Source organism: Neovison vison, chromosome 12 (assembly GCF_020171115.1).
Source record: "Neovison vison isolate M4711 chromosome 12, ASM_NN_V1, whole genome shotgun sequence".
NCBI classification, from domain to species: Eukaryota; Metazoa; Chordata; class Mammalia; order Carnivora; family Mustelidae; genus Neogale; species Neogale vison.
Genome location: NC_058102.1, coordinates 99,947,197 through 99,972,529, shown reverse-complemented (window position 1 = coordinate 99,972,529; position 25,333 = coordinate 99,947,197). Strand labels below are relative to the sequence as shown.

Here is a 25,333-nt window from a genome sequence, read left to right as displayed (position 1 = left end):
GGCCCTCCGGCCACTGCAGTCTTCTCCAAGCCAGACCCCAGCCCCCCAACCTGAGACAAAAACCCCTCTCCTCCTCGGCCTATCAGGAAGCACAATGTGGAAATGCTGCCAGGCACTGTCTCCCATAAGGCAGCATGGAGTCCCCTCCCTCCCTTCCCCTTCCCCCCCCAAGTATGGTCCAGGAGCCAGGCATCTGGGCCTTCATTGCTCTAGTCACACCTCATGATAAGAACACATTTTATTAGAATTGGTATACATATCATATAAATATATTTGTCCAAACTACAGATCGAGGGAGGGATAATGAAGGAAAGCTCTTATTGCTGTGGGGGAACCTGGAGAGGGAGGAAGGGGTGAGAAATGGGGACACCTGGGACCCTTTGTTCCCCCCATCCCTCACAGAAGGCACAAATGCATTATTTCTTTCCATGTGAGGACACTGGGGGAGGGATGGCAGAGAGGGGCAGGAGCTAGAGTACAGAAAACCTCAAAAATACAAAAGAAACCTCCAAACTTCATACCTAATGGTGTGGGAAAGGCTGGGGTAGGTGCAGGCCATGGGGCTGGGATTGGGGGGGGGACAGAAAGAACCACTGAAACTTAGAACTGAGAGAGACCCGAAGAGGCCATGATGCCCATGCCGCCACCGCCTCCATGCAGGACCCTGAGAAAACTCAGGTAAACCGGCACAGACCCCGACTAAAAGTGGGTGGGGTGCCCCAGGAATTGGCTTTGGGGCAGCAGTGTGTGTGTGAGGGCGAGTGCCTGTGTGTGTGTGTGTGTGTCTGTGGCAGTGGGGTGGCAGTGGGGTGGTGGCTCGTGTCAGTGACAGAGCAACCAGGGCTAGGAGGGGGTGATTCTAGTCCCCCGGGGGATGCTCTCCTCCATCCTGGTTCCTCCCAAACCGCTTTCAGGGGGTGAAGTCAGCCACTGCTTCCAACGAGGGCCCCTGCCTGGACAGAAGAGCCCCAGGCAGGACAGGATGAAGGCAAGAGCTTAGGAGAACACAGTTCAGAGAGCGGTTCTTGGGGAAGAGAATATCATGGAGCCCCGTATCAGGATAAAGATATCATATCAGGAAAGATATGAGACCTAAGTGTATGTCTGTATGTGAGTGTGTGTCTGTGTGTAAGTGTATCTGGGTATGTCCTGGGGTGAGGGGTGAGCTCACTCAAAGGTAAAGGGGTCCTGGGTGCTGAAAAAGAAGTGTCCATCCATGTGGTCCTCCAGCGCATCCTTATCGTTCTCGGCCGGGAACCGCTCCTTACAAATGGGGCACTCCTTCCACGGCGGCGGGGTGGCAGGGCCCCCAGTGCTGGCCTCTGACAAGGGACCCACTGCAAAGCCACTGCAGGAGACAGAGGGAAAGGAGAGGGTCAGTGCGCTCCAGTGTCCTCCTGCCTTATGGACCTCGGGGAAAGGGACCCATGCCCCTGGGCTCCCAGGTCCCCTGGTTCCTCAGGCAGCTCCCTGGGGGCTCTCTCTCCCCCGCTCACCCACAGCATCTTTCTCGCCACACTCCTGGAGCTTGGTTTCCTGGCTTTCCATGTCCTCTCTTCTTTAGACCCTGCCAGTTGCTGTGTAGTGTGCGGCCCATCCCCCAACCCCCTGCTCTCCTCCCTCCATCTCCGTCTGCTGCCTAATGAGGCTGAAAATGAGTCTGACATCGTCCTTCATCTTCCTGCTCCAGCTGAGAAGGATGACAGCATCACCCCCTCCCTGCCCTGAGCCCATCTCGCCTCAAGGCAAAGCTGGGGGCTAGATGATAAAAATCTCTTTCCCCCTGCCTTCCCCTCTTGACCTGCGAAAGGAAAGGGAAGGCCCATGGGGCAATCTGATACCTGAACCCCTGCCCCAGCAGCTGCCATCACCCAGAGGGCTTCCCGGGGGGAGTCAGGGAAGAGGGACATCTCAGAGCTGGCCAGATGGATTCCAGTCTTCTCTCTCACCCCATCCCTGGGGGCATCAGCCACCTCCCTTCCTCCCCAGACATAGCCTAGGTACCTACCTGGTGGCTGGGGAGGGGGAAGGGGCAGGAGAGAGGGGATGCAGGGCAATTTGGGCTCCACGGAGGATGGTGCTAGAACAACACAGAAGCCAGTTAAAGGCAGGGCCCGAGTGCACATGTGCATTGGTAAGATGGGGGCAGGAATGACCTGAAGGCACCTGGGATTTGGAGTGGTGGGTGACTTTGTGTCAACCATACCTTTTCCTGGCTGGGGCCAAGAAGAGGGAGCTTGGGTGAAGGGCATGGGGACTATGCACCCGGATGCCTTTCCACTGGCATCCTCCCACCTCCCTCCTGGTCTCCCCATCTTGCACTCACCTGGCCATGTCATAGAAGGCATTGCCCAGCTCAGGAAGCAGCAGATTGGCCTCCTCACCCCCACTCTGAACAGCTGCCATGAGGACTGACTTCTCATCTTCAGCCTCCTGGGCACCAAAGAGATAGGACTGGGTTTTGGGGGTAGTGAGGGTCCCAAGACAGGGTAGCAGCCCATTGGAGCAGGTGAGAGAAGAGCAGTCTAGGCCCAGACAAGTGGACAGTGGGCTGCAGTAGGAGTTCTGACGGGGACCGGCGGGTAAGAAGCAAAGTGGGGAGCAGGGGTGGGCAGCAGTAAGGCTATTGGGTTGGATTGGGTTTTGGGGTGTTGTTCGTTGGATGGCCTTGAAGAGACGCTGGGCCTGCCTCCTCTCCCTCAAGGTAAAAAGAGAGCCCTGTGAAGCTAAGACTTACTGCTCCAGAGGCTAGGCCACTTGGGTATGACCCTCCCTCCCCCTCCCCCCTCCCCAGTGCCCCTGGCTCTGTTTCTCCGCACTGCTCACCGAGTCAGAGCTGCTGTCCTCAGCTGGCCCTGAGAGGTGGGGGGCAATGGGAGCCGGCTGGCTGATGACAACCAGGGGAGAAGCCTCCTGTGGCCCAGCAGGACAGGAGCCCGAGTCTCCGTGCTCACACAGGCCATACGGAGGGAGCCTCATGTCTTCTGGGGACTCATCCTCTGAGTCTGTCAGAGCCGCTGGGCAGCCTGTCAGTGAGGAGAGGGCACAGAAGGATGAGCTGTTAGAGGCTGGCTGGGCTGTCTCCTCTGGATGAGGGATAAGGTTAAACTAGACAGGGGCCAGTGTCTGGGAAGGAAAAGGGCAAGACACAGAAGGTGGAGGCAGCTCCCGGAGGGGCCACAAGCAGCTCTCCCCAGCAAGGAAATGGGGTGAGGGGAAGTGGTGTCACAAGACTGGGGGTGTACAGACTCAGCCCTGCGGCCGCCTCCTCATCCTCTGTGGCAGCGCCCTCACTCCACTTCTCGTCTGCCACCTTCTCCAGGCGGGCCTCCAGCTTTCTCATGTACTCCAGCAGCTCCTGGCGTTGGGGGTGGAGAGGTGGGAGAGGCTGGGAGGGTGCCCACCCTGCTGCCCTGCGGATCCCACCTCCCTGGGCACCCAAGAGGAACTCTTGAGTTCCTCAGGATGAGATCCCTTCCCTACAGTGGGGGGCACCTCAAAGTAGAGCCTCACTCCCCCCTACCCAGGAGCCCTTCTTTATCCCCTGCATCTCTCCCTCCCTGTTGGCAGTCCTCTCCGATCCTGTCAAATCGGCCAACGAGAGGAGGCATGGTCCCATTTTTTGCCTCTGGGCTCTCTCAGAGATAACAGTTTCTAAGCCAAGAGATGGCAGGAAGAAACGAAGTTCCCAGCCCTCAAGTCCTCAATTCTGGCATCCAGGGAGCCTGAGTCATGGGTTCGCACCTGCTTCTCCTCCTGCAACTGTTCCTTTTCCTTCTGGAGCACACGCAGGGCTGACCGCAGCTCTGTCAGTTCCCGCTTGCTCTCTGACAGCTGCACCTGAGGGAGTGGGGAGCCTAGAATGTGCCTCCAGGAAGCCAGGCTCTGCGACCTGGACCCACCAACCTAGAACCATGTCTCTCTGTGCCTCTGTCCTTCTTTTGCCCCAACTCACACAAGGGAAGTCCCGACACGCTTCTTCCATGACTCCCATCTTGATCACAGGAGGCAATCGCCTGAGTCCCAGACTCTGCCTCTGGAGTGTGGGCCTGGGTGAGTGCCTCGGGGTTGGGATGCAGAGGCCCTGGTCATGGCAGGGCACCCTATAATTTTCCTAAGTCACCCCTGAGAGGCTCAGGATATGTGTCTTGAGAACAGAAGGGGACATTGTACCTTTCAAACCAACGAGCCGCGGGACAAGTGTAAGGAAGAGACCACTCAACATGGAGTGAGCAGCCAGGACTTCTGAGCCCACACCCAAGACAGCAAGAAGGGGCACCGTGGCCTCAGGAGGCCACAGGTCTGGACTCATGGGTGGCTGCACGCCTCACCAGGCTAGAATCCTTTTCCCGGGCCAGTTCAGTCTTGAACACTTGGTTCTGGGTCTTCTCCTCTTGAACTGCCTTTTCCAGTCGCAGTATCTCTGCACTCAGCTTCAGGATCTTGTCTTTCTCCGCCTGTGACGTGGCCGAAAAGGAACATGGGAGGGGAAAGGTGAAGGAAAACAGACACTACTGGCAATAACTCCATCGCTCACTGTGTTCCTTCTTTTATTTAAATGAGTATTTTGGGAGCAATTTCTCCCTTTCTTGGCTTTCCCATTCCCTATACTTCTCAGTGAAGGAAGGGACATGCCAGAAGGTGCCTTGCTAATCAGGAACGGGCATTACTGATGGGGCCCAGTTCCTGGGGCAGTAAATGTTTCTGAATCAAGATGGTAACCAAGGAAGGTTCTACAAGGGATGGGGGCACCCTGCTTAGGGACAGGTCATCCCTGGACAGTGAACTAACTGTACCTCCTTTGGAGCCCCTCCCCATCCCTGAGTTCTTGAATATCCTCATCCCTCTGTCCTTTGAGGGGCTCTGGCCCCATGGAGGTGGGGGCAGTGGCTGTGAGCTTGCCAGGTGCCCCCATCCCTCTACCTCCACACTCTGCAGGAGCCCCGCCCGCTCCTTGCTCCACTGGCTTTTTTCCTCCTTCAGGTGCAGGCTGAGCTCAGCCAGCCTGCCGTTGACTCCGGCCACTTCCAGGCGACTGCGGTGGAGCTCGGCCATTGTGCGGTCCCTGGCTCCCGCTGCGCTGGCCAGCTCCTCCCCGAGAAGGGCGGCTTTCTGCTGGCTTGAGGCTGCGAGCTCCTGGGCTCCTCGAAGCTGCTCCCTCAGGGGCTCCAGTTCGGCCTCCGCAGACAAGAGAACATGGAGTTAGGGTTCCCAATGAGATCCTCGTAAGCCACAGAGGTAACCAGGCTCCCTGCAACCCACCACTGCCTCTGGGCTCAAGATTTGCACTGCTCCATCTCCAGCCTTGTCTTTTCCCCCAGACTTTTCTATAGTGAGCCCTTGGAACTTTCTCTATTTCCTGTTGCCTGAGGGCTTCACTCACCACACGCTGCTGGGCCTGGCCTAGGGTATCCTTCATTTGGGCCACCTTGTCCTTCAGTCGCTGGGCCTGAGCACTCTGTTCCTCCTGCCGGCCCTTTGCTTCCTGTAGCTCCAAATTTAAGCGATGGTTTTCTTCTTGTGCCATTTGGAGCTCAGCCTGATGGAGGTGGTGAATAGGTAAGGAAAGGGGTGTTATATATTTGGGGTGGCTGGGGGGTGAACCACTGTGATGAGAGAGGTCAAGTTTCTGCTTTCCAGGTTTAACACAAACCCAAGTATTCAGCACTTGTGAGCCCTTCCCAGCCATTCTCAGCCGGCTGAGGGTATCAGCTCAAAGCCACTCAGTCCTGAACATCCAGTCTCCAGCTCCCAACATGAGGTACCAGCATCCCAGCCTGGGCAGGGTCTTACATGCATCTAGGTATCCCATGCAGCATTTCTGCTTCTCTGCTCTTCCTTTTAGTTATTTATTTTTAAAAGATTTTTATTTATTCATTTCAGAGAAAGAAAGCAGGGGAGAGGGAGAAGCAGACTCCCCACTGTGCAGGGAGCCCAATGTGAGACTCTATCCCAGGACCCTGGGACCACAACCTGAGCCGAAGGTAGACTCTCACTTGACTGAGGCACCCAGGCACCCATCTGCTCTTCCTTTTAGATCAAAACTCAGTCTGGATGTACCGTAAGGCCCTCAAACTCAGCACATTCTACCTCCCACTCTACTCCTTTTTGCTCTTAGTTCCACCCATGGTACTATTTCTCAGGTCACTCAGGCTGGATCTGTTGGTGCTATGCCTGCTTGGCTCTGTTTTCCTTAGTGACCCACGAAAAAGCCTTTGGAGTCTCCATGCTCCATCTTGCTCACAGCCATTTTCTCTTTTCTGCTATCGCTGCAACCATGTCAGCTCAGGCCCTAGCCATTTCCTACTTGGATTATTGAATAATCCCGTAAGTAGTTCATCTCCTGTAAGAAAATCACATGAATCTTCTTTAAAGTACTGTTTTTTAAGTATGTGTCACGCCCCCCTGAAAATCACTGATGCCGCTCACTGCTCACAGAATAAAGACTAAACTCAAAGTCCTCTCCAATCTGACCTAGGCCTTACCTCAAACTCTTCACCCACACATTCAACTGCCTGAGTGTTCTGGGCGCTCAGCCTTTGTTCGCATATTTCTCTGTTTCCAGAATGGCCTCCCTCTCATCTCTTGTCTACTCAAATTCTCCCTACTCCTCACTGCTGAGCAAATGGTTTTCACATATCCTTCCACGGAAGCCTAGGGCTTGGAGGAAGCCATATAGAGGTTCTGCAAATATGTGATCCGAGCTTCTTCTAAATTATTTAAAAAAGAAAAACTCAAAAAACCCAACACACAGACTCACAAGTTAATACAACAGCCTCAATCCACTGCCATATGCTTCTAGGTTAATTAATTTTTGTGCAAACCTCAGAATGAAGTTTCTATTGAACTGAAAAGCACACTGAGATGGCTAGGTGGACAGTCAAACAATGGCTGTCCCTCGCACCTCCTTGTGTGTGAGACTCAAAGTGTCCTCGGTACTGCACAACCCAATTACGATACAGAAATATTCTAGCTGCTGAGGCTGACAGAGCGGTTACCTATAACCTCTGATTTCAAGGTCTGGCATCTATCAGAATTACCTTATTGCTTTGTTACCTTCTAAGTCAACACTGTACATTTGAATTTATAAAAATAAATTTATAGTAATAAAATACTGCTTTTATCTATTTAGTGAGGTTTCACAGAAGACATAAAACGTTACTGGGGAGGTGGGGCAGAAAGCCAAAAAGGCTGGAAAATACTAGGCCAGTTTATTCCCCCCTTTTGCCTTTTTTTTTTTTTTAAAGTAAGCTCTATGCTCAGAGTAGGGCTTGGACTCAGGACCCTGAGATCAAGTGTCATCCGTTCTGCTGACTGAGCCAGCCAAGAACCCCTATGCCCCCTTTTTTAGTTTTAATTTTTTAAGGATTATATTTATTTATTTGAGAGAAAGAGAGTGAGGGAGAGAGAACATCAGCAGAGTGAGGGGCAGACTCCCCGCTCAGCAGGGAGCCTGACATGGGGCCACCCAGGGCCACCCCACCACAATACTTTATCATTCTTCCCTGGTGATGCTTAACATATCTCACTTTGACTAAACTTATTTGGGTGTACATTTTATGCTTTCTAGGAGAGTGCATACAATGTTCTCTTAACATTTTTATCCACTCTGGTGCTGAGCACTCAGACAGGACTTAATTAGTAAACACTGCAGGGACACTTCAGAAGGTGAACCGACTCTGAGCCCTTACCTCGCTTTGCTCCTTGTCTGCCTGCGCTTCTTTCAGTTGCCCGAGGAGCTTCTCTTGTTCCCGAGTCAGGGCTTTCACTGTGTCCCTCACCCTGTGTGTGTGGGGAGATGGAATGTCAGATGACCGACTGGTCACCAGAGAAGCAATGAGGGGCTCAGACTTCTGTCTTGAGCTCTTCTACTGGTGCTCCTCTAGGCTCAGACCTCCACTTGTCTTTAGGATGTTCAAATCCCCAGGCCAAGGTGATCACGTTGTAAGCCCCACGTACCCAAGATTCCTGGTTCTAGAGCACAATCTAGAAAAAAGTTTTTCTTTTCTCTTTATGTATCACTTTAAGGAATGTTCCGTGGATGGCTTCCTAGTTGTTTTCATTCCATCAAGAGACCAGAACCCCGTCTTTTTTTTAGGCAAGGAACAGCCGTGATTATAAACTTTGGACCTAGATCAGAAGTTGGCAGACTTTTCTGTAAAGGGCCTGACAGTAAATACTTTAGGCTCTGCAGGCTGGGAGGATTCTGTGGCAACTACTCAACTGTGCCACTGTAGTATAAAAGCAGCACCAGACCACATGTACGTGAATGGCATGGCTGGCCCAATAAAACTTTATTTATGAACACTGAAATCTGAATTTCCTAACTTCCTTTTCATATCTTTTTTTTTTTTTAACCATTAATCAATTGTCAAAACCATTCTTACCTCACGGGTTGTACAAAAACAGGTGGCAAGTCCACATTTGGCACATGGGCCATTGGTGACTGACCCCTGGTCTAGACAGTCCCTAATCTCTTCCAGACGCTTAGTCTGATCCCAGCTTTTCTAGTCCATGATTTAGAACCTAGACATTAAGTAGCTCCCTAGGGCAAGACTAACATATTCTGCACTGGAGAAGCCTCAAGGAGTAACTCATGTTTTACTCTGGGCCTTGGCTCATGTGCTTCTTTCCTTTAAGGAGTTTAAAAAATAGATATAAGATGTACCGATCCTGAATGAAAGAGGCTTAATTGTATGATTTGATGAAAGAACAAACTAGGGTGTTTCTCCTGGTGAAAATATGAAGCACAGGCATGGCCAGTGTTCAATATTTGTGCTATCTGGTGGAAATAATAGCTGTCTGGTAGAAGAAGGAAATTCATTCTGTGCAGCTCCAGAGGTCTAAACCAGGACCAAGGGAGGAAAGTAAGAGGAAGGAGTTATAGAAGGGAAAGTCTGGTTCAATCCAAGAGATAAAAAATTGACAGTTGTCCGATATTGAAAGAGGCTGCCTTTTAAAGTAGCCACCCTCTTAAATACCCTATATTCCTCCCAGTGCTAACATTCTATGACTCATGCCTTTTTTCAGGAGATTCTGTAATGTTCCTGGATCATTAGTTTGAACATTTCCTAACAGTGAGAACGGAATTTAGTCTTTTTCTTTTTTTGAATTTATTTTCATTTTCTATTATTTTTTAAATAATAGTTTTTTTCTTTCTTTATTTTTTAAAAAATATATTTATTTATTTACTGAGAGAAACAGTGCTTTCGTGTGTGCATGCTCACTGAAGCAGGGGCACAGGGGTTGGGGGAGGGGCAGAGGGAGAATCTCAAGTAGACTCTGGGCTCAGCGTGGAGCCTGATACCGGCTTTGATCTCACAACTCTGAGATCATGACCTAAGTGGAAATCGATGAGTTGGATGCTTAAGCAATGGAGCCACCCAGGTGCTCCCTCTTCTTTTTTAAAAAAGATTTTTAAGTAATCTCTGTGCCCAATGAGGGGCTCAAACTCACATCCCTCAGATCAACAGTCACCCACTCCACTGACTGAGCCAGCCAGGCGCCCCTCTAATCTTTGCTGTGGTAAAATCTGACATCCATCCTCTCTTATCTCGTGTTGACTATTCTATCCATTCTCTTCTTCCAAGTCCTCTGCTCCTGGCTCCTGCTTAGCCTTTGCTGTACCATAAATAGTAACTATGATGACTTCTGAAGGTGAGGAATACAGAATAGGATCAGGAAGGATGGAAGAGCTCGGCAGGAAAAGATTTCCCCTGTACGTGGGATAACCACAGACACAGCGGGTTCGCCTGCTGCCTGAAACGAGAGGCTGGAGTTTGGGGGTGACAGGAAATGAAAGGAAGTAACGGGGGCAGAGGAGGTCCTCTCACCTGTCCAGCTCCACCTCCTTTGTCAGCACTTTCTCACTGATGGCCTGGATGTCATCTTCCAGCTCCAGGATGCGCGCCACATGGTCTCCCTGTTGCCGACTCAGGACGTCCCTCTCTTCTATGAGCTCCCCATGGGACCGGGAAAGCCCCTGGAATTAAGGTTACCTCAGAAAGATGAAGTTGAGACTCACCTCTTAAAGAACAGAACAAGGCCTTAGGAGGAGCATACCAGAATTTGACTGTTCTCACCCCTATACCCTGTCACCTTCCTTGAGAAAGAAACTGCAAGGGAACATTCCCTTGCTGGTGAACATGGCCACCTCCACCCTCCCTCACTACTACCGCGAGCAAAGAATCTTATCACATGTTTGCGATGTGTCTCCTGTCACCTCAAGCTTAATCCCACTTGTTGTTCCCTAAAGCTAATTTTTGATGCCAGAACCATCTTAAAAGTCCACTAGTATCTCTCCTTTTCCATCTTCACTGGGTTAGATTTTGGATCCTGGGTGAGCAGCCAGGCCCCGCCCTCACCTGGCCCAACTCCCACCTTGTACTGCTCCATCAGCTCAGCGTGCTCCTGCCTGGCGGTTGCCAGAGCAGTCTCGAGATCCTGGACTTGATTCCTCAGCTCTGTCACTTGTCCCTCCAGCTGCAGCTTTAACTGCATCAGGTCATTCCTTTCTTGCTGGCTCTCATCCAACTGGTTCTACAGAGGGTAGGATGAAGAGGGGGCCTGTGCTTATGATGCTCCCGTCCCTATCACTCTACAGATGCATTCAGGGCTGGGAAGTTGTATCAGTACAGATATAAAGAGGTGAGTTAAGGGGAGCCTTGGGGTGTTACTGAAGCCTGCCCACCACCAGACACACCAGCTCCCGACACCTTGGAAGAAGTCTCTCTTAATCCATGCAGACAAAAGGGATGGCTCCCTGAATTTTACCTTATCTATTTTGGAACCTGACAGATACAGGTTTACGATTTCTACTAGCTATGTCACTTTGAATGGGTTACTTACCTTCTCCATGTCTTTGTCCTCATCTGTAAAATGATCTCTTAGTATATATGGTTGAAAGGTAATCGTAATGAGAATAACAACAGTAAAAACAGAACATGGAAGACATCCAGACGGCCAAAGACACATGCTCAACATCACTCAACATCAGGGAAATGCAAATCAAAACCATAACGAGATAGCACCTCACACCTGTCAGAATGGCTAAAATAAAAAACACAAGAAACAAGAAGTGTTGGCGAAGATGTGGACAAAAAGGAACTCTCTTCACTGTTGGTGGGAGTGCAGGCTGATGCAGCGACTGTGGAAAATGGTATGGAGGTTCCTCAAGAAGTTAACAATAGGGCGCGTGGATGGCTCAGTGGGTTAAAGCCTCTGCCTTTGGCTCAGGTCATGATTCCCAAGGTCCTGGGAGCCTGCTTCCCCCTCTCTCTCTGCCTGCCTCGCTGCCTACTTGTGATCTCTGTCTGTCAAATAAATGAATAAAATCTTAAAAAAAAAAGAAGTTAAAAATAGAACTACTCTATGATGTATTTACCCAAAGTATTTACCCAAATCGCACTCCTAAGTATTTACCCAAAAAGTATGAAAACACTAATTCAAAGGGAAATGTGCACCCCTAAGTTTATAGCAGCCTTATTTACAAGAGCCAAACTATGGAAGCAGCCCAAGTGTCCACTGAATACTGAATGGATAAAGAAAACGTGGTGTACACACACACACACACACACACACACACACACACACTACTTTCACTTGGCCATAAGAAAGACTGAGGTCTTGCCATTTGCAATGACATGGATGGAGTTACAGAGTACTATGCCAGAAGAAGTAAGTCAGTCAGAGAAAGACAAATACCATATGATTTCACTCATATGTGGAATTTATGAAACAAAACAAATGAGCATGGGGGAAAAAAGAGAGAGAGAAAGAAACAAACCAAGAAAGAGACTTAACTACAGAGAACAAACTGCTGGTTAGAGGGCAGGTGGTTGGGGGTGCGTGAAACAGGTGATGGGGACTATCATCATTATCATGATGAGCACTGAGTAATGGAAGGAACTGCTGAATCACTGTATTGTATACCTGAAACTAACATAACACTGTATGGTAACTATGCTGGAATTAGAATAAATAAACAACAAAACTGATTATGGGGTAGGAGCGCACACATGTCTGACTTAAGATACAAACATCTTCTTCCTATTCTTGTGTTGATTCTGTGTGTTCAGAGGGTTCTAGAAGGCAAGAATTTACTTCCATCACAGACAAGTTACTCATTTTCACCTCCTGAGCTTTCTCAAATCTGTCCTCTTGTCTGGGGAGTGTATATATTTCCTCTCCCAACTGTCCCTGTCCCTTCTCTGCCTTTAGGAAGTCTTTGCCAACATTTGCCCTCACTCTCTAATTCTTCTCTGTTTGTCTATTTGGTCCAATGGGCAAAGAATACAAGCCACACAAATAGTTTTTAAATTTTTTGGTAGATACTTCAAAAAAATAACAAAAAACAGGTGAAATTCACCATGATAATATTTTGTCTAACCCAGTCTACCCAAAATATCATTTTAACATGTAATCAATATAAAAAAATTATTGAGATCTTTTACTTTTTAAAATACAATGTCTCCAAAATCCTTTGTGTATTTTACCCACATAGTACATCTCAATTTGGACCGGTCACATTTCAAGTGCTCGAGAGCCTCCAATATTATCTAGGGCCATACTATCTGCTCTTATTCCTCACCTGTCCTGGACATAGGTCTCATCCTCCCCTTCCTCTGAACATTCCTTCCCTGGAGTGGCCTCCCTCCACCCTTTATATCTTCCCCTGGGGCCTAGAACAGGATGTGGCACTTGGGAGGAATGCTCAAAAAGTACTTATGAAATCTTGAGTGACAGTGGCCTGTGGGCGGCTTGCTTTCCTGCCCTACATGCTTTTGTCTATGTTAGACCGAGACTTTCTTAACGGCAAGATTGTGTAACTCCCAGCAAGGTCTTTGGTTGAGGCCAGAGCCCAGGGGAGGGTTAGGCGAGAAGGGGTCCCTTGCCCTGCTGCCCACCCATTCCTCAGCCTAGGAGCAGCTCTGCCGGGCTGTTCTCACCTGCAGCACGGTGGCCTTGGGGACAACCAGCAGGATGTCAGAGCCACCATCGGTCTCCTCCAGGGTCACCAGCTCATCCATGGGCCTTGGCTCTCGGAACTGGAAAGGGGGGCTCTGCCCACACACCCGGCCCTGGCGGTTCACATATCGGAACTGGTAGAGCTGGGCTCCAGGTTTGGGCAGGTAGCTGGCTGTGGGAAGAGGAATGGACCCGGGATATGATCCCAGGCCCTCAAGTGTTTGACACGCCCCCCCTTCCCCTTGATGTGACTTATCACCCACTGCCCTTGGCTCTAGCCTCTTGTTCCCTGTTCCATATACTGTTCTCTCTCCACCTCCCACAGGGTATTTCCATATCCTGGGATACTCCTGTCCCTCCCTTCTGCCTAGTCCTGTCCTTCCTCTCTTTCCCAAACCTACCTTCCATCACCATCATCGTCATGATGCTAGCTACCATTTACTGACTGCCCACGCTGTACCAGGCACTACGCTAACCCTTTACCTGTATCACTTCAAACCTTCATATTGTACCTATTAAGCCAGGCACCCCCTTTTATTGTTAAGATAGTAGACAGAGAGATTAAGTAATTTGTCCAGGGCCAAACAGCTCGTAAGTATTAGAGTTGAGATACGAAACCAGGTCTTTCGGAATCTACCACCACCTTCTTAATCTTTGATCCCACCTTTCCTTCCCTCTTCCCTACCCCTAGCTCCCTAAGAGGACTTCCTCTTTTTTTTCATAGGAGGCAGGATTAGTGGTCCTCTATAGTTCCTTCCATCTCTAAGTCCCTGATTCTATAATAATCCCACAATTCTATGTCTGCTGAGCCCTGCTGGATATAGTTCTTACTTTCTTTATTTGCACTTATTTTTCTTTGTTGTCTGTGCCTAACTTTTGTTTCTGAGCCCACTGTCCTCTACACCTCTATCCCCCTGGCTTCTCCATCCTGGACCTTCCATATTCCCTCATACCTTGGAACTGGACGCTGGCGTGGACAGGGGAGCCATCAGCTGCACTTTCAGGCACCGAAGACCACACAAACGTGTGGTAATCCCGAACACAGGCAGCCTCCACCTGTGAAGGACCATGGTGGGAGAGGGGTAAACTGATGGAACTATAAGCTATGAATGGCAGAAAGGGCTGAGGGATTGACCAGGGACAGGATGCTGTTATACAGACAGCGATGATGAGAGACAGCCAAAGTGGAGGGACATTTTGTGGCAGAAGAGAGGAAGGCTAAGGGGCACCTGGGTGGTTCAGTCATTAAGTGTCTGCCTTTGGCTCAGGTCATGATTCTGGGGTCCTGGGATCGAGCCCCACATTGGGCTCCCTGTTCTGCAGGAAGCTTGCTTCTCCCTCTCCCACTCCCTCTGCTTGTGTTCTCTCTTTCTCTCTCTGTCAAATAAATAAAATCTTAAAAAAAAGAGAAAGAGAGCAGAGGTAGGATGGGGAGAAGATGAGCTCTGCTTACATAGAAGCCCTCAGTTACCTGTGACATCTTTTCCCTTCTTTTCTACCAACATGAGGTTGAGAACCCAAGGATTAAGTCACTCCCCTTATTCCAACCAACCCATGGCCCATAAATCTGAGCCAAAAGAAGGTTCAGAGATACCTTGAAGATGCCAATCCAGTCGCTGGCACTGGGCACAGTGCCTGGGGGAAGGGTATAGTGACATTCCACCTTGGTGTTGGGGATGTAGGTCCGGGCTACATTCAGAAAGTTGACTCCACCTCGGGAAGGTGCCCGGCTTAGTGATGATTCTTCCATCCTGCCCTGAAGATATCGGCCCTCCTCTGAAATAAAGGGTTAATATCCTACAATCTCTCCAATCCAACTCTTCTTCCCCCCAACTCCATTCCCACCCACTCACAGCTCCTGTCACTACACCTGGAGATGAAGGCATATCTCGTTTCCAGCCCCTGAGGGTTAGACAACCCTTTGGAGGTATCATTTTGGTTTCCAGAACATAGGTCTGGCCCTCTGAGTCAGTCCCTATCCTGTCTCACATTGTTCCTTTCCTGAGTCATAGATTCTTCCTAGAGTTAAGATCTCTCTCATTTCTGTTCCCTTTTCACAGCCCCACTGACCAAGTCTCAGTATCCAGGGCTCCGCCTTCTGAGTCCCTCCTTTTCTACCTCTTAACATCCTGAGCATTCCAAATCCTTCAACCTCCACCTCCCCATCCCATCCCCCATATCTTTCAGCTCTTGGATTCAAAATCCAACTGAGGTGTGGGGTCCCTCATTCTGAGTGGGTCTCCTTGCACACTCCAGCTGTACCCAGGACGACTCATGACATCTGAAAACAACAACTAATCTCTGAGAAAGTAAAGACTGAGTCTTCAGAGCTGGAAAGTGGCTCGGGGGGAGCAACAGCCCAATCCTCAGGCCCCTGAGGTCCCAGTTCTCTCCCCTCTCAGAGTTGTCCACCTTCATGAATTTAAAAAAAAAAAGCTTCTGCTCTCATTCAAGAGACAAAGTGAAAGGGAGGATATAGGGAAAGACAGGTTTTTTCTCTCCACTTCACTACTCCAGGAAGTCAAGAATTCTGGAGGCGGCTGTTTCAAGGGTGGAGTGAAACACTCGGCAGGAACGTGGTGGTGTGGGGAGATGGAATGTGGGAGCCTGGAGCCAGGAAAGCCCCACCCCTGGTAGGGGATCGCCTGGAAGGTGGGAAGCAAGGGTCCCTGAGAAGGGGAAATATATATGTGATGCTGAGAGAAGGGACAGATAATTCAAACAGAACCTAACATTCTTTTCTTCAGCTTTTGCTGGGAACAGAACTAGAAACCTACTGGTTTGACTATGTTAACCCAGCTGCAGTATTTTCCTATTTTCTTCTGCCCCCTTTGGCCTCGATTCTAAGTGCCTGGATGGGGAACTGGAGGCATGCTGTAAGATGGGACTGAGAGGAAGAGGTGTTCCAAGTTGGGTGGAACTATGCGTATGAGGTGAGGAACAACAATTATCAACAGAACTCCTCAGCCTAAGGCTGTGAGATGGCCCTCGCCATCGCTGCTCTCCAGCCCACTCATCTTCATTGTATGTCAGCTGCAGAAGATGGCATCCAATCAGCCATAGGTACTCATGTGCACACCCCTAAACATCACAACTCCATGTCAGGCTGAAGTTGGGCCCAGGACTTTAAAAAACAACAGAAATTCAGTAGAGAAGGAAAGGTGAGCCAGTTCTCAAAAAACGAGCAACCTCTCCCTCCAAAATAAGGACTGGATTCAGGACAAGAAGTACCTTTGGGGTTTGATCTCTGAAAAGCCCCCAGTCAAAATTAGCCTATGTTTTCTCCAAATACAGTTCTTCTGATGGTCTAAGTAGGGATGAGTTGTCTGCAAAGATCTAAGCCTGGGGAACACCAAATATGCCCCACAAAGAAATCCATAACAGCTGGAAACATTCACCAGACCCGAAACAAAGCTCTAGGCACTTAAAGTGTATGAGTGTAGCTAGATTCAAGTGTTCAAGAGGGAGACGAGAGTCCCTCCCCCCAACTTTGCAGGGCTCTAGAGTTCCTTAACATTCTACCACTTGGGAGAATGTTTTTTCCCCCAGCGATTCAGCGCAGTAAAGGCCTTTGGATTGGGGCGGGAGGGTTAGGAGAAAGGGAAGGTTTGCGAGGGTCAAGTCTTGCCTGGAAGAGAATGAGTAAATATTTCAGCTTCTCCCAACTACCTGAAACGTAACAAGCTTTATAGAGAAGGACCGAGGAGAAGCTGAAAACAGTTAGGGGGCACCCTTCTGATCGAGGGGCCCCCCTGAGACCCAGAACTCTTAAAACAGTAGGGGTGGCTTCTCCACTACGGAAAGTATTAAAACCCAAAACTTCCGGCATCTCCCTTCTACAGTTCCCTTAGGCTATCCTTCCACAGACTGGAAAGTGGGGTGACCCCCCCCGGATCAGATCGCCCCCAAATTAGGCCAAGTTTCTTACCCCACTCTCCGATCAGCTGTTCCCTCACCTTCCACCAACAACAAAAACAGCAGTCCGACTCCTGGAGGGGAGGGAGAAGAAGGGACGCGAGGCCTTCTGGGGTTTGTGGTTTCTCCGCCCTCTTTTGTCGGAGAGCTGGCTAGGATCTGGGACCACATATCCCAGGAAGCCATGCGTGAGGAGGGCGGAGCAGAGGGCGGCCTTGGCGACTACCTCCCTGCGGCAACTTGGGAGGCGTAGTTCTCACGTCCGTGACTGTAAACGAGGGTGTGTTCACCAAAGGACTTCACGGCCCATGATTCCTCAAAAGGGGGCCGGCTGTATTAGTGGCGACTGCTGGTTTGTAACGTGCGTGGTGGGTGGGATGGTGGGGAGGAGTTAGGGCCCTAACGCCGCCTACGTAAAGCTTTACGGGGGTGCTGAGCGCGTTGCGTTACGTGCTCAGGTTTGCTTTTCACGACTAGCATTGGGGTAGATAATGTTATCCGCACTTTGCAGATGAAGACATTAAAGCCCAGAATGTCTAAGGAACCGTTCTAAAAGTATCAAATCTATGCAGTGGTAGAACTCCAGTGCTGCACGACCCCCAGCTACCTACTATTTAGGGACGGGGAACTACTGGTTGTGGTAGCAGTTTCTTCTTTGCTTCGACCTCAGGGACGGCCCCTGTAAAAACAGTGGTGTGCACCACTATGTGTGTGCATATATATAAATTCTCCCCACCCCTCGAAGGTTTCAGTGCCAGGGGCCTGCCAATACACACCAGGACTGGGCTCTCCTAGAGTGGCCTCTAGGTCTAGGAAGGGGACCATTGCCTGAGGTGGAGGTGGTGATGGGAAGGGGAAGAAAGAACGAGGTTGAAAGGGGAGACTGACATAATTCCATTATGTGAGTTCATAATTCAGGACTCACAAACAAGCCACTTAGACAGGCTGGTTTGCCCAAGCCTTTTAACTGGCTTAAATGAATTAGGATAACAATACATGTTACTACTCTTGTTTTTATCTAGGAGAGGTGAAAGATTCACACTCCTCCCACAACCTAAGTCAAATTAAAGACTTGGGCATCCTCCTGCCTACCCCTTCTTGGACCCTCCAGGAATCTCTAGGGAGTCCGAGGCATTCAAAATGATCTCTCTCCCCATCTCTGTATTAAGGGATTACAGTCTAAGGATTGACTTGCTCTTCCTGGGTGCTTGCTTTAATTCTCTGCTCACTAAGTTAAGGAACCTCTGCTTTTCCCAAGTTTTTTGGTAGTATTTTGCTTTTACTACTGGATAGGGTGTCTGGTGCCTGCCCTTGGGTGCCTTTCATCTGAAGATCTCCAAACACTTAACAATAAGTCACTGGGCTTCACAAACATTAAGGGGACATGTCTGTGTCATTAGTCAGAATTTATGAGTTGGGGAATAAGCTGTTGGATGAGGAGCTGGCTCAAGGTCCTGCGGTGGGTTAAGAATGGGGCCTGTTCAGGGACCCATGTCCCATGTGTTCTTGGTTTTTGTCTTCCACCCATAAAAAAAGACTTGGAAGAAAATTCAGTGTCAGCTGGAGCTAAAAACAAAACAAAACAAAACACAAAAACATTTTCCATTTTTTGGATGCTTACAATGTGTTTATGCTAAGAATTTTTCCATTTGATATGACAGGTTTATATAGTAGGTCCTATTATTATCCTCAGTTTACATATGATAAGGATTGAGGCACAATTAAAGTGACTTACCTGGCATCATCTAACTAGTAAATGGTAGAATCAGGATTCAAGCACAAACAGTATACCGAGCTTCTACCACAAAAACTGCTGGTATGTGATACCAACTCCCATTGTTCTAAGAAACAGTGCTATTAATTAGTTAAGGGACAGGGGCACCTGGGTGGCTCAGTGGGTTAAAGCCTCTGCCTTCAGCTCAGGTCATGATCCCAGGGTACTGAGATGGAGCCCCACATTGGGCTCTCCGCTCAACAGGGAGCCTGTTTCCCTTCCTCTCTCTCTCTGCCTACTTGTAATCTCTGTCTGTCAAATAAATGAATAAATATCTTAAAAAAATTAGTTAAGGGACATGTTCACTGGGTTTTATGCACAAGGCACAGGTGATGTGAAACAGATTTATTCAACAAATATATGTGTGGGGTACTATGCTAGGTATTCAATAAATTTTGCTGAAAGAATGAATATAAAGGGGCACCTGGGTGGTCTAGCTGGCTAAGCATGGGACTCTTAGTTTCCACTCAGGTCATGATCTCAGGATCCTAAGATTGAGCCCCACGTTGGACTCCCCGCTCAGCGCGGAGTCTGTTTGAGATTCTCTCCTTTTCCTTCCCCTCTGTCCCTCCCCCTGTGTGTTCTCTCTCTCTCAAATAAATAAAATCTTTAAAATTTTTTTTAAAAAAGAAAGAATGAATATAACATATAGATATTTGAAGTACGGATTGGATTTGGATAGTTTGGCAGGACAAGGTCTAGGAAGGCAAAGCTTATTCTAGCCTGAAGCAAAGATTCAGAAGTGGGAATTTATAATGTTTACTGGAGTCTAGGAGATCATATAAGAACAGCATATAAAGTTTAGCTTTTTTAAAAAAAGATTTTATTTATTTATTTGACAGAGATCACAAATAGGCAGAGAGGGAGAGAGGAGGAAGCAGGCTCTCCGCCGAGCAGAGAGCCCGATGTGGGGCTCGATCCCAGGACCCCGGGATCATGACCTGAGCTGAAGGCAGAGGCTTTAACCCACTGAGCCACCCAGGCATCCCTCAGAATCTCTTTCTTTTTCTTGGACAGATAGCTGGACCACATTTTTCAGTTTCCTTTTAAGTAGTATGTTTCATTTCCAGGCTTGACCTATGAAACCTCCCAAGGCAGATCCTTCATTTTGTTTCCTTTGTGGTTTGATAAATATGACCTTAAGCACAGTGACCCTGAAGGCCAAATGTTAAAGATGGTAGGGCCACAGGTTGGAAGGAACCTAGTTTCCTCAATCACCACTTGGGAGAAAACTGCCTGCTAAAATCAGTAGCATGCATTTTGGACACTATGAAATAGGAGCGCCTGGGTGGCTCAGTGGGTTAAGCCTCTGCCTTCTGCTCAGGTCAAGATCTCAGGGCCCTGGGATTGAGCCCCGCATTGGGCTTTCTGCTCAGTGGGGTGCCTGCTTCCCCTCTGCCTGCCTCTCTGCCTACTTGTGATCTCTCTCTCTCTGTCAAGTAAGTAAATAAAATTTTAAAACCCTATAAAATAATATATAACTTAAATAATGTTTAACTATGTAGTTACAGTTTATGTTTTTCCAAGCAATACATCAGCTTAAAAAGTTTGGATTTGATTCATATTAGGAATAGGAAGTTAGTCGCTGATGATTTTTTTAAAAGATTTTATTTATTCATTTATCTGAGGGGTGTACAGAAGGAGAGGAACAAGCAGACTCCATACTGAATGCAGAGCCTGACGAGGGGCTCGATCCTACCACCCTGAGATCATGACCCAAGCTGAAACCAAGAGTCTAATGCCCAACACTCAGGTGCCCCAGATTTTTTTTAAAGATTTTATTTATTTTTAAAAACATTTTATTTATTTGAGAGAGAAAAAGATTGAGAGAATGAGTGGGAAGAAGGGCAGAGGGAGAAGCAGACCCCTGCAGAGCAGGGAGCCTGACATGGGACTTAATCCCGGGACCCTGGGATCATGACCTGAGCTGAAGGCAGATGTTTAACCAACTGAGCGACCCAGGTGCCCTAAAATATTTTAAGCAATTAATTTATTTGAGAGAGAGAGAGAACATGTGCAGGAGCAGGGGGCGTGGCAGAAAGAGAGACAGAATCTCAAACACGCTCTGCACTGAGAGACCAGCTGGAAAAGGGGTGATCTCACGACTCTGAGATCATGACCTGAACTGAAACCAAGAGTCCCAGCACTTAACCCACCGAGCCACCCAGGCACCCCCGAAATTTTTTAATAAGGGAAATAATACTGTGAAGACCAGTGGAAGTACAGTTAAAGGATTGAAGAATGCTTCCCGAGTGAGATTGTGGGATCTTGGGACTGTTGGTATTGTCAGAACACAGGGAAACTCCTGATTGGGGCTGGGGTTAGATTGACATGACTTTGAAAGTCTCTCTAGAGAGTGTAGTAGGAGCTGCTGCAAGATGAATCCAATCTTCCTGAAGATTAAGGTCTCTTTTCTCTTTTGGTAAAAGTCCTGTCTCTCCAGTATTGTTCCATCTAGCTCAGTGCCTGATACGTAATAAATGTTGATTTGAAGCCTGTCCCGGACTCTTGGAAGGCTTTGAGGAGTTACCTCTAGCTGAGTGCCAAGAGTGTGGAGAGGGCTTATTCTCGCACAGAATCATCACAACAACCATGCAAGGTGCTAGCAAATTTTACAGATGAAGAAACCGAAATTCTGAGAGTAACTTGCTCAAGGTCTCTTGGAACAATCTTATTCTGAACTCCATACCTTTTTCAGTATAACAGGCTGCTTTCTCAGAAAATCATAATGGCTAGTATTTACCAGGTGCCTGCCCTGTGCCAGGTGCTCTGCTGGGTGCTTTACAAACATACAGAAGCAGCTGGTGTATCAGATATTGTAGGCTGTTACTAGTGTTTCCAAACTGTGGACTCTGTGGGAAGTAGGTGTCAGAGTCAGAGTTGCTCAGAGTCAGAGTCGGCTCAGGCTGCCTTAACAAAATATCAGAAGCTCAGTGGTGCAAACAGCAGGAATTTATTTCTCTGATTTCTAGATGTTGGGAGGGAAGTCCAAGATCAAGGTGCTGGCTGACTTGGTTCCTGATGAAAACTCTCTTCCTGGCCTGTGGACAGCTGATTTCTCATGGTGTCCTCTCAAGGAGGACGGTGAGAGAAAGCAGTGTCTTTGGTCTCTACTTGGAAGGGCACCAACTCCATCATGAGGGCCTCAGGCCCAGACCTCATCTAACCTGAATTACCTCCCAAAAGCCCATCTCCAAATCCCATCACCAATATTGTGCTTTAAGGCTCCAACACATGAATTTTGGGGGGACACGAACATTTAGTCCATAGCAGTAGGGAAAACATTAACATAATTTGGGGGCAAAGTCTGATTCTCTTGGACTTTTCTTTAGGGCCCCTGTCCCATTTTCTTTTGTCTCCTTAGTTCTTTGGCTCCATTTTTCTTAGACTGGGTAGAAGGGTGCTTTAGTGTTCTCACTAAGACTCAGGTCCTGCAGCTCCTGCTTCATCCCACAGACCTACAGACGTACTCGAATCTCATAGTGTTCAGATTGCCTTCATCTTTCCTCTACTAGTAGGGAGCAAGATATGGCCCTGAGTACTCATCCATCTATTTATTCAACAGATTTTTAAAAAATTTTATCTGAGAGAGAGAGAGAGAGAGAGAGAGAGAACGAGCCTGTGTGGCCAGACAGAGGAAGAAATAGACTCTCCACTGTGTAGGGAGCCTGATGCGAGACTCGATCCCAGAACCCTGAGATCATGACCTGAGCCAAAAGCAGAGGCTTAACCGACTGAGCCACCCGAGTGCCCCTTATTCAACAGATTTAAAAAAAAAATCTGTTTCTATTTTTTAGTTTTTATTTATTTATTATTTATTTATTTTTTAAAGAGTCTCCACACCCAGATGTGGGGCTTGAACTCATGACCCTGGAATCAATCAGGAGTCACATGCTCTACTGACCAAGCCAGTCAGGCACCCGTATTCAACAGATTTTTTTACTAAGCATTATGTATCACCTGTTGCAATATTAGCCGACATTTGTAGCCCTCTGGTGTCAAAAGCCTTTTACATTCTTGGATTCCCCTGATCCTCACAACAAATACCAGGAACCAGGTTGTGTTATTATTATGCTATTTTTATCATGGAAGGAACCAAGTTTCAGAAATATTAAATATTGCCTAAAGTCACACAGCCAGGATAAGAGTCAAATCAAGAATTTCTGACTTCCAAGTGATCTCCTCTTGCCCTTCACGGCCACCACAGTCCAAATTCTACAGTGCCCTTGGCCTTGCTGCTTGCAATGATGATCTTACTTTGCTTTGTGTATTAGTGTGTATGTAACAGCTGCAAAGGACAACCCTCAGATTTCTGTGGCTTAACATGATAAAGATTTATGTATCGTACAGTCCAAAGTGGATATTTGTAATCAGGTAACTCGAGAATCCAGACCTGTTCAAGCTGTGGATCTGCCATATTCAATAAGTGGCCTCAGGTAGCCCAGGTGACACCTAACCAGCAGGTGGGGGAGACCTCACCACTCTCCACTTCCTCAGCCTGGATTTTATATTCCCTTTCCGATAACCAGTTATATGGCCTCATCTCACTGCACAGGGGCTGGAGATCAAATTTAACCACTTTCTATCAACACTGGGTTGAGTTAAAGTTCTAGAGTTGATGTAGTTTTCCTGCCTCTGGAAGAATGATTCTAATCTGCCCCCGTGTTCACGCCCCTTTTTGGGTCTTATTCATTCCACCAGAACTCACGGGGTACCAACTTTGTGAGCCACTCATAGTCAAAGATCTCCTGGCTGAAGGACAGATTGGAGTCCAGTCAGTCAAAACGATGGAAGGGCATCAGGCCACAGGCTGATTGGTGATGGAAATGGTCTTTTCCCTTCAAGAGGTTGTTTGCAGGGGGGCACCTGGGTGGCTCAGTTTGCTTTAGTGTCTGTTTTCAGCTCAGGGTCCTGGGAGCAAGTCCCTTGTCTGTCTTCCTGCTCAGTGGGGGAACCTGTTTCTCCCTCTCCCTCTGCTCCTCCCCCTGCTTGTGTTCTTCTCTCTCTAAACAAACAAACAAACAAACAAAATCTTAAAAAAAAAAAAGAGGTCATTTTCCCTTCCTATAGTTTTTCTTTATTTTTATGTTAAACTGGGAAGTTTGAAAATGTTTACTCTTCACCAAATAAACAGAGCTTTGTTGTGGTCTCAATTGAAGTAGTTGATTTCATGTACTTAACAGTTCTATTACCTTTCTAACATTTTCACAGTACTTCTCTCTGAGAAGCTGTGGGTGGGCATATCCCATTTGCTTCCTGGGCCTCCCTAGTACAGTGGGAAGGGAGAAGGTTGACTTTGGAGCCTGGGAAAACAGGAAGCAGGTAGCTCAGTTATCTTGCTGAGAACTCACTCTCATCAGCTAGAGAATGGAGCAAAGTGGATAGACTCAAGAGTTATTGAGGAGGTAGCATGGGTAGGGAGTGGGGGCAGTGAGGGAGAGGGGGGCAGGTACACTTGGATTTGTGAAGTCATTTTGATGCCTGTGGATGTGTGAACCTAAAAAAGTCCAACTTCTAGCTTTTCAAAAAAAAAAATAATCAATTAAGTCACTTAATGTATGCAACAGAGGACCTTGATCCATCTACAACCCAAGGAGAAGGAAGAGTCAATCATGGCTGATCACAGGTTCCTGGTTGGTGCTACGTGGATGGTACTCCCTCAAGTTGGGTAACTTGGTGGGAGGAGCAGGTTTTGGGATAGGTCTGGGTGGGATTGGGATGGGGGAAGTTGTTCCTCTACATCTGGATATAGAAGGTTTGATATACTCCCTGGTGTTCAGAAAGCCATTTCTTGTACTGTAGAGCTCAGCCTCCCCAGGCATCTTTCTTTATATTTTAAAAAATTTGGGGGGTGCCTGGGTAGCTCAGTGGGTTGAGCTTCTGCCTTTGGCTCGGGTCATGATCCCAGGGTCCTGGGATTGAGCCCCTCATCGGGCTCTCTGCTCAGCAGGGAGCCTGCTTCCTCCCTCTCTCTCTGCCTGCCTCTCTGCCTACTTGTGATTTCTGTCACATAAATAAATAAAATCTTTTAAAAAATTTTAATTTAATTTTTTATTTTATTTTAAGTAGTCTCCACACCCAACGTGGGGCCTGAACTCATGACCCCAAGATTAAGAGTCACATGCTTTACTGACTGAGCCAGTCAGGCACCCTTCCGCCCCATCTTTTTGCAGCTCCACACTTGCTCTTAAAAAAGATGAAGGATGGGGCCACCTGGGTGGCTCAGTGGGTTAAAACCTCTGCCTTCGACTCAGGTCATGATTCCCAGGGTCCTGGGATTGAGCCCTGCATCGGGCTCTCTGCTCCACAGGGAGCCTGCTTCCCCCCCCTCTCTCTGCCTGCCTCTCTGCCTACTTGTGATCTCTGTCTGTCAAATAAATAAGTAAAATCTTAAAAAAAAAAAAAGATGAAGGATGGTTCAGAAATTTAGGTTCTGGGAAAAGCAGAGGAGCCAAACATAGGTAAAATAGGTAAAGTGTGTGTGTGTGTGTGTGTAGGTTGGGATCACAAAGACAATAGATGTTCATTTACATTGTGCATAACATTTGCACGCTAATTAGCACACATAAGGATGCCCGGGTGGCCCAGTCCATTAAGCTAAGTGTCTGTCTTTGGCTGAGGTCATGATCCCAGGGTCCTAGGATCCAGTCTCTCATCAGGCTCCTTACTCAGCAGGGA

General features: G+C 48.2%; 1 protein-coding gene across 2 annotated transcripts; it reads right to left on the bottom strand.

Moving 5' to 3' along the window:
* Window positions 1–208: 208 nt before the first annotated feature.
* Window positions 209–16,953, bottom strand: CALCOCO1 (calcium binding and coiled-coil domain 1). Of its 2 annotated transcripts, none has more exons than XM_044226951.1 (15): window positions 16,895–16,953; window positions 14,561–14,742; window positions 13,920–14,022; window positions 12,948–13,138; window positions 10,381–10,539; window positions 9,834–9,982; window positions 7,692–7,782; window positions 5,384–5,539; window positions 4,924–5,178; window positions 4,332–4,457; window positions 3,745–3,840; window positions 3,250–3,358; window positions 2,827–3,026; window positions 2,327–2,433; window positions 209–1,348 (listed from the first exon to the last, which is right to left on the bottom strand). In XM_044226951.1, exons 2-15 carry the CDS (start codon window positions 14,714–14,716, stop codon window positions 1,168–1,170), a joined length of 2,079 nt encoding a protein of 692 aa, XP_044082886.1. In that variant the 5' UTR covers window positions 14,717–14,742; window positions 16,895–16,953; the 3' UTR covers window positions 209–1,167. The 2 variants fall into 2 exon arrangements, with proteins under 2 accessions (XP_044082886.1, XP_044082887.1); XM_044226952.1 differs by lacking the exon at window positions 209–1,348 and adding an exon at window positions 1,990–2,080.
* Window positions 16,954–25,333: the final 8,380 nt, after the last annotated feature.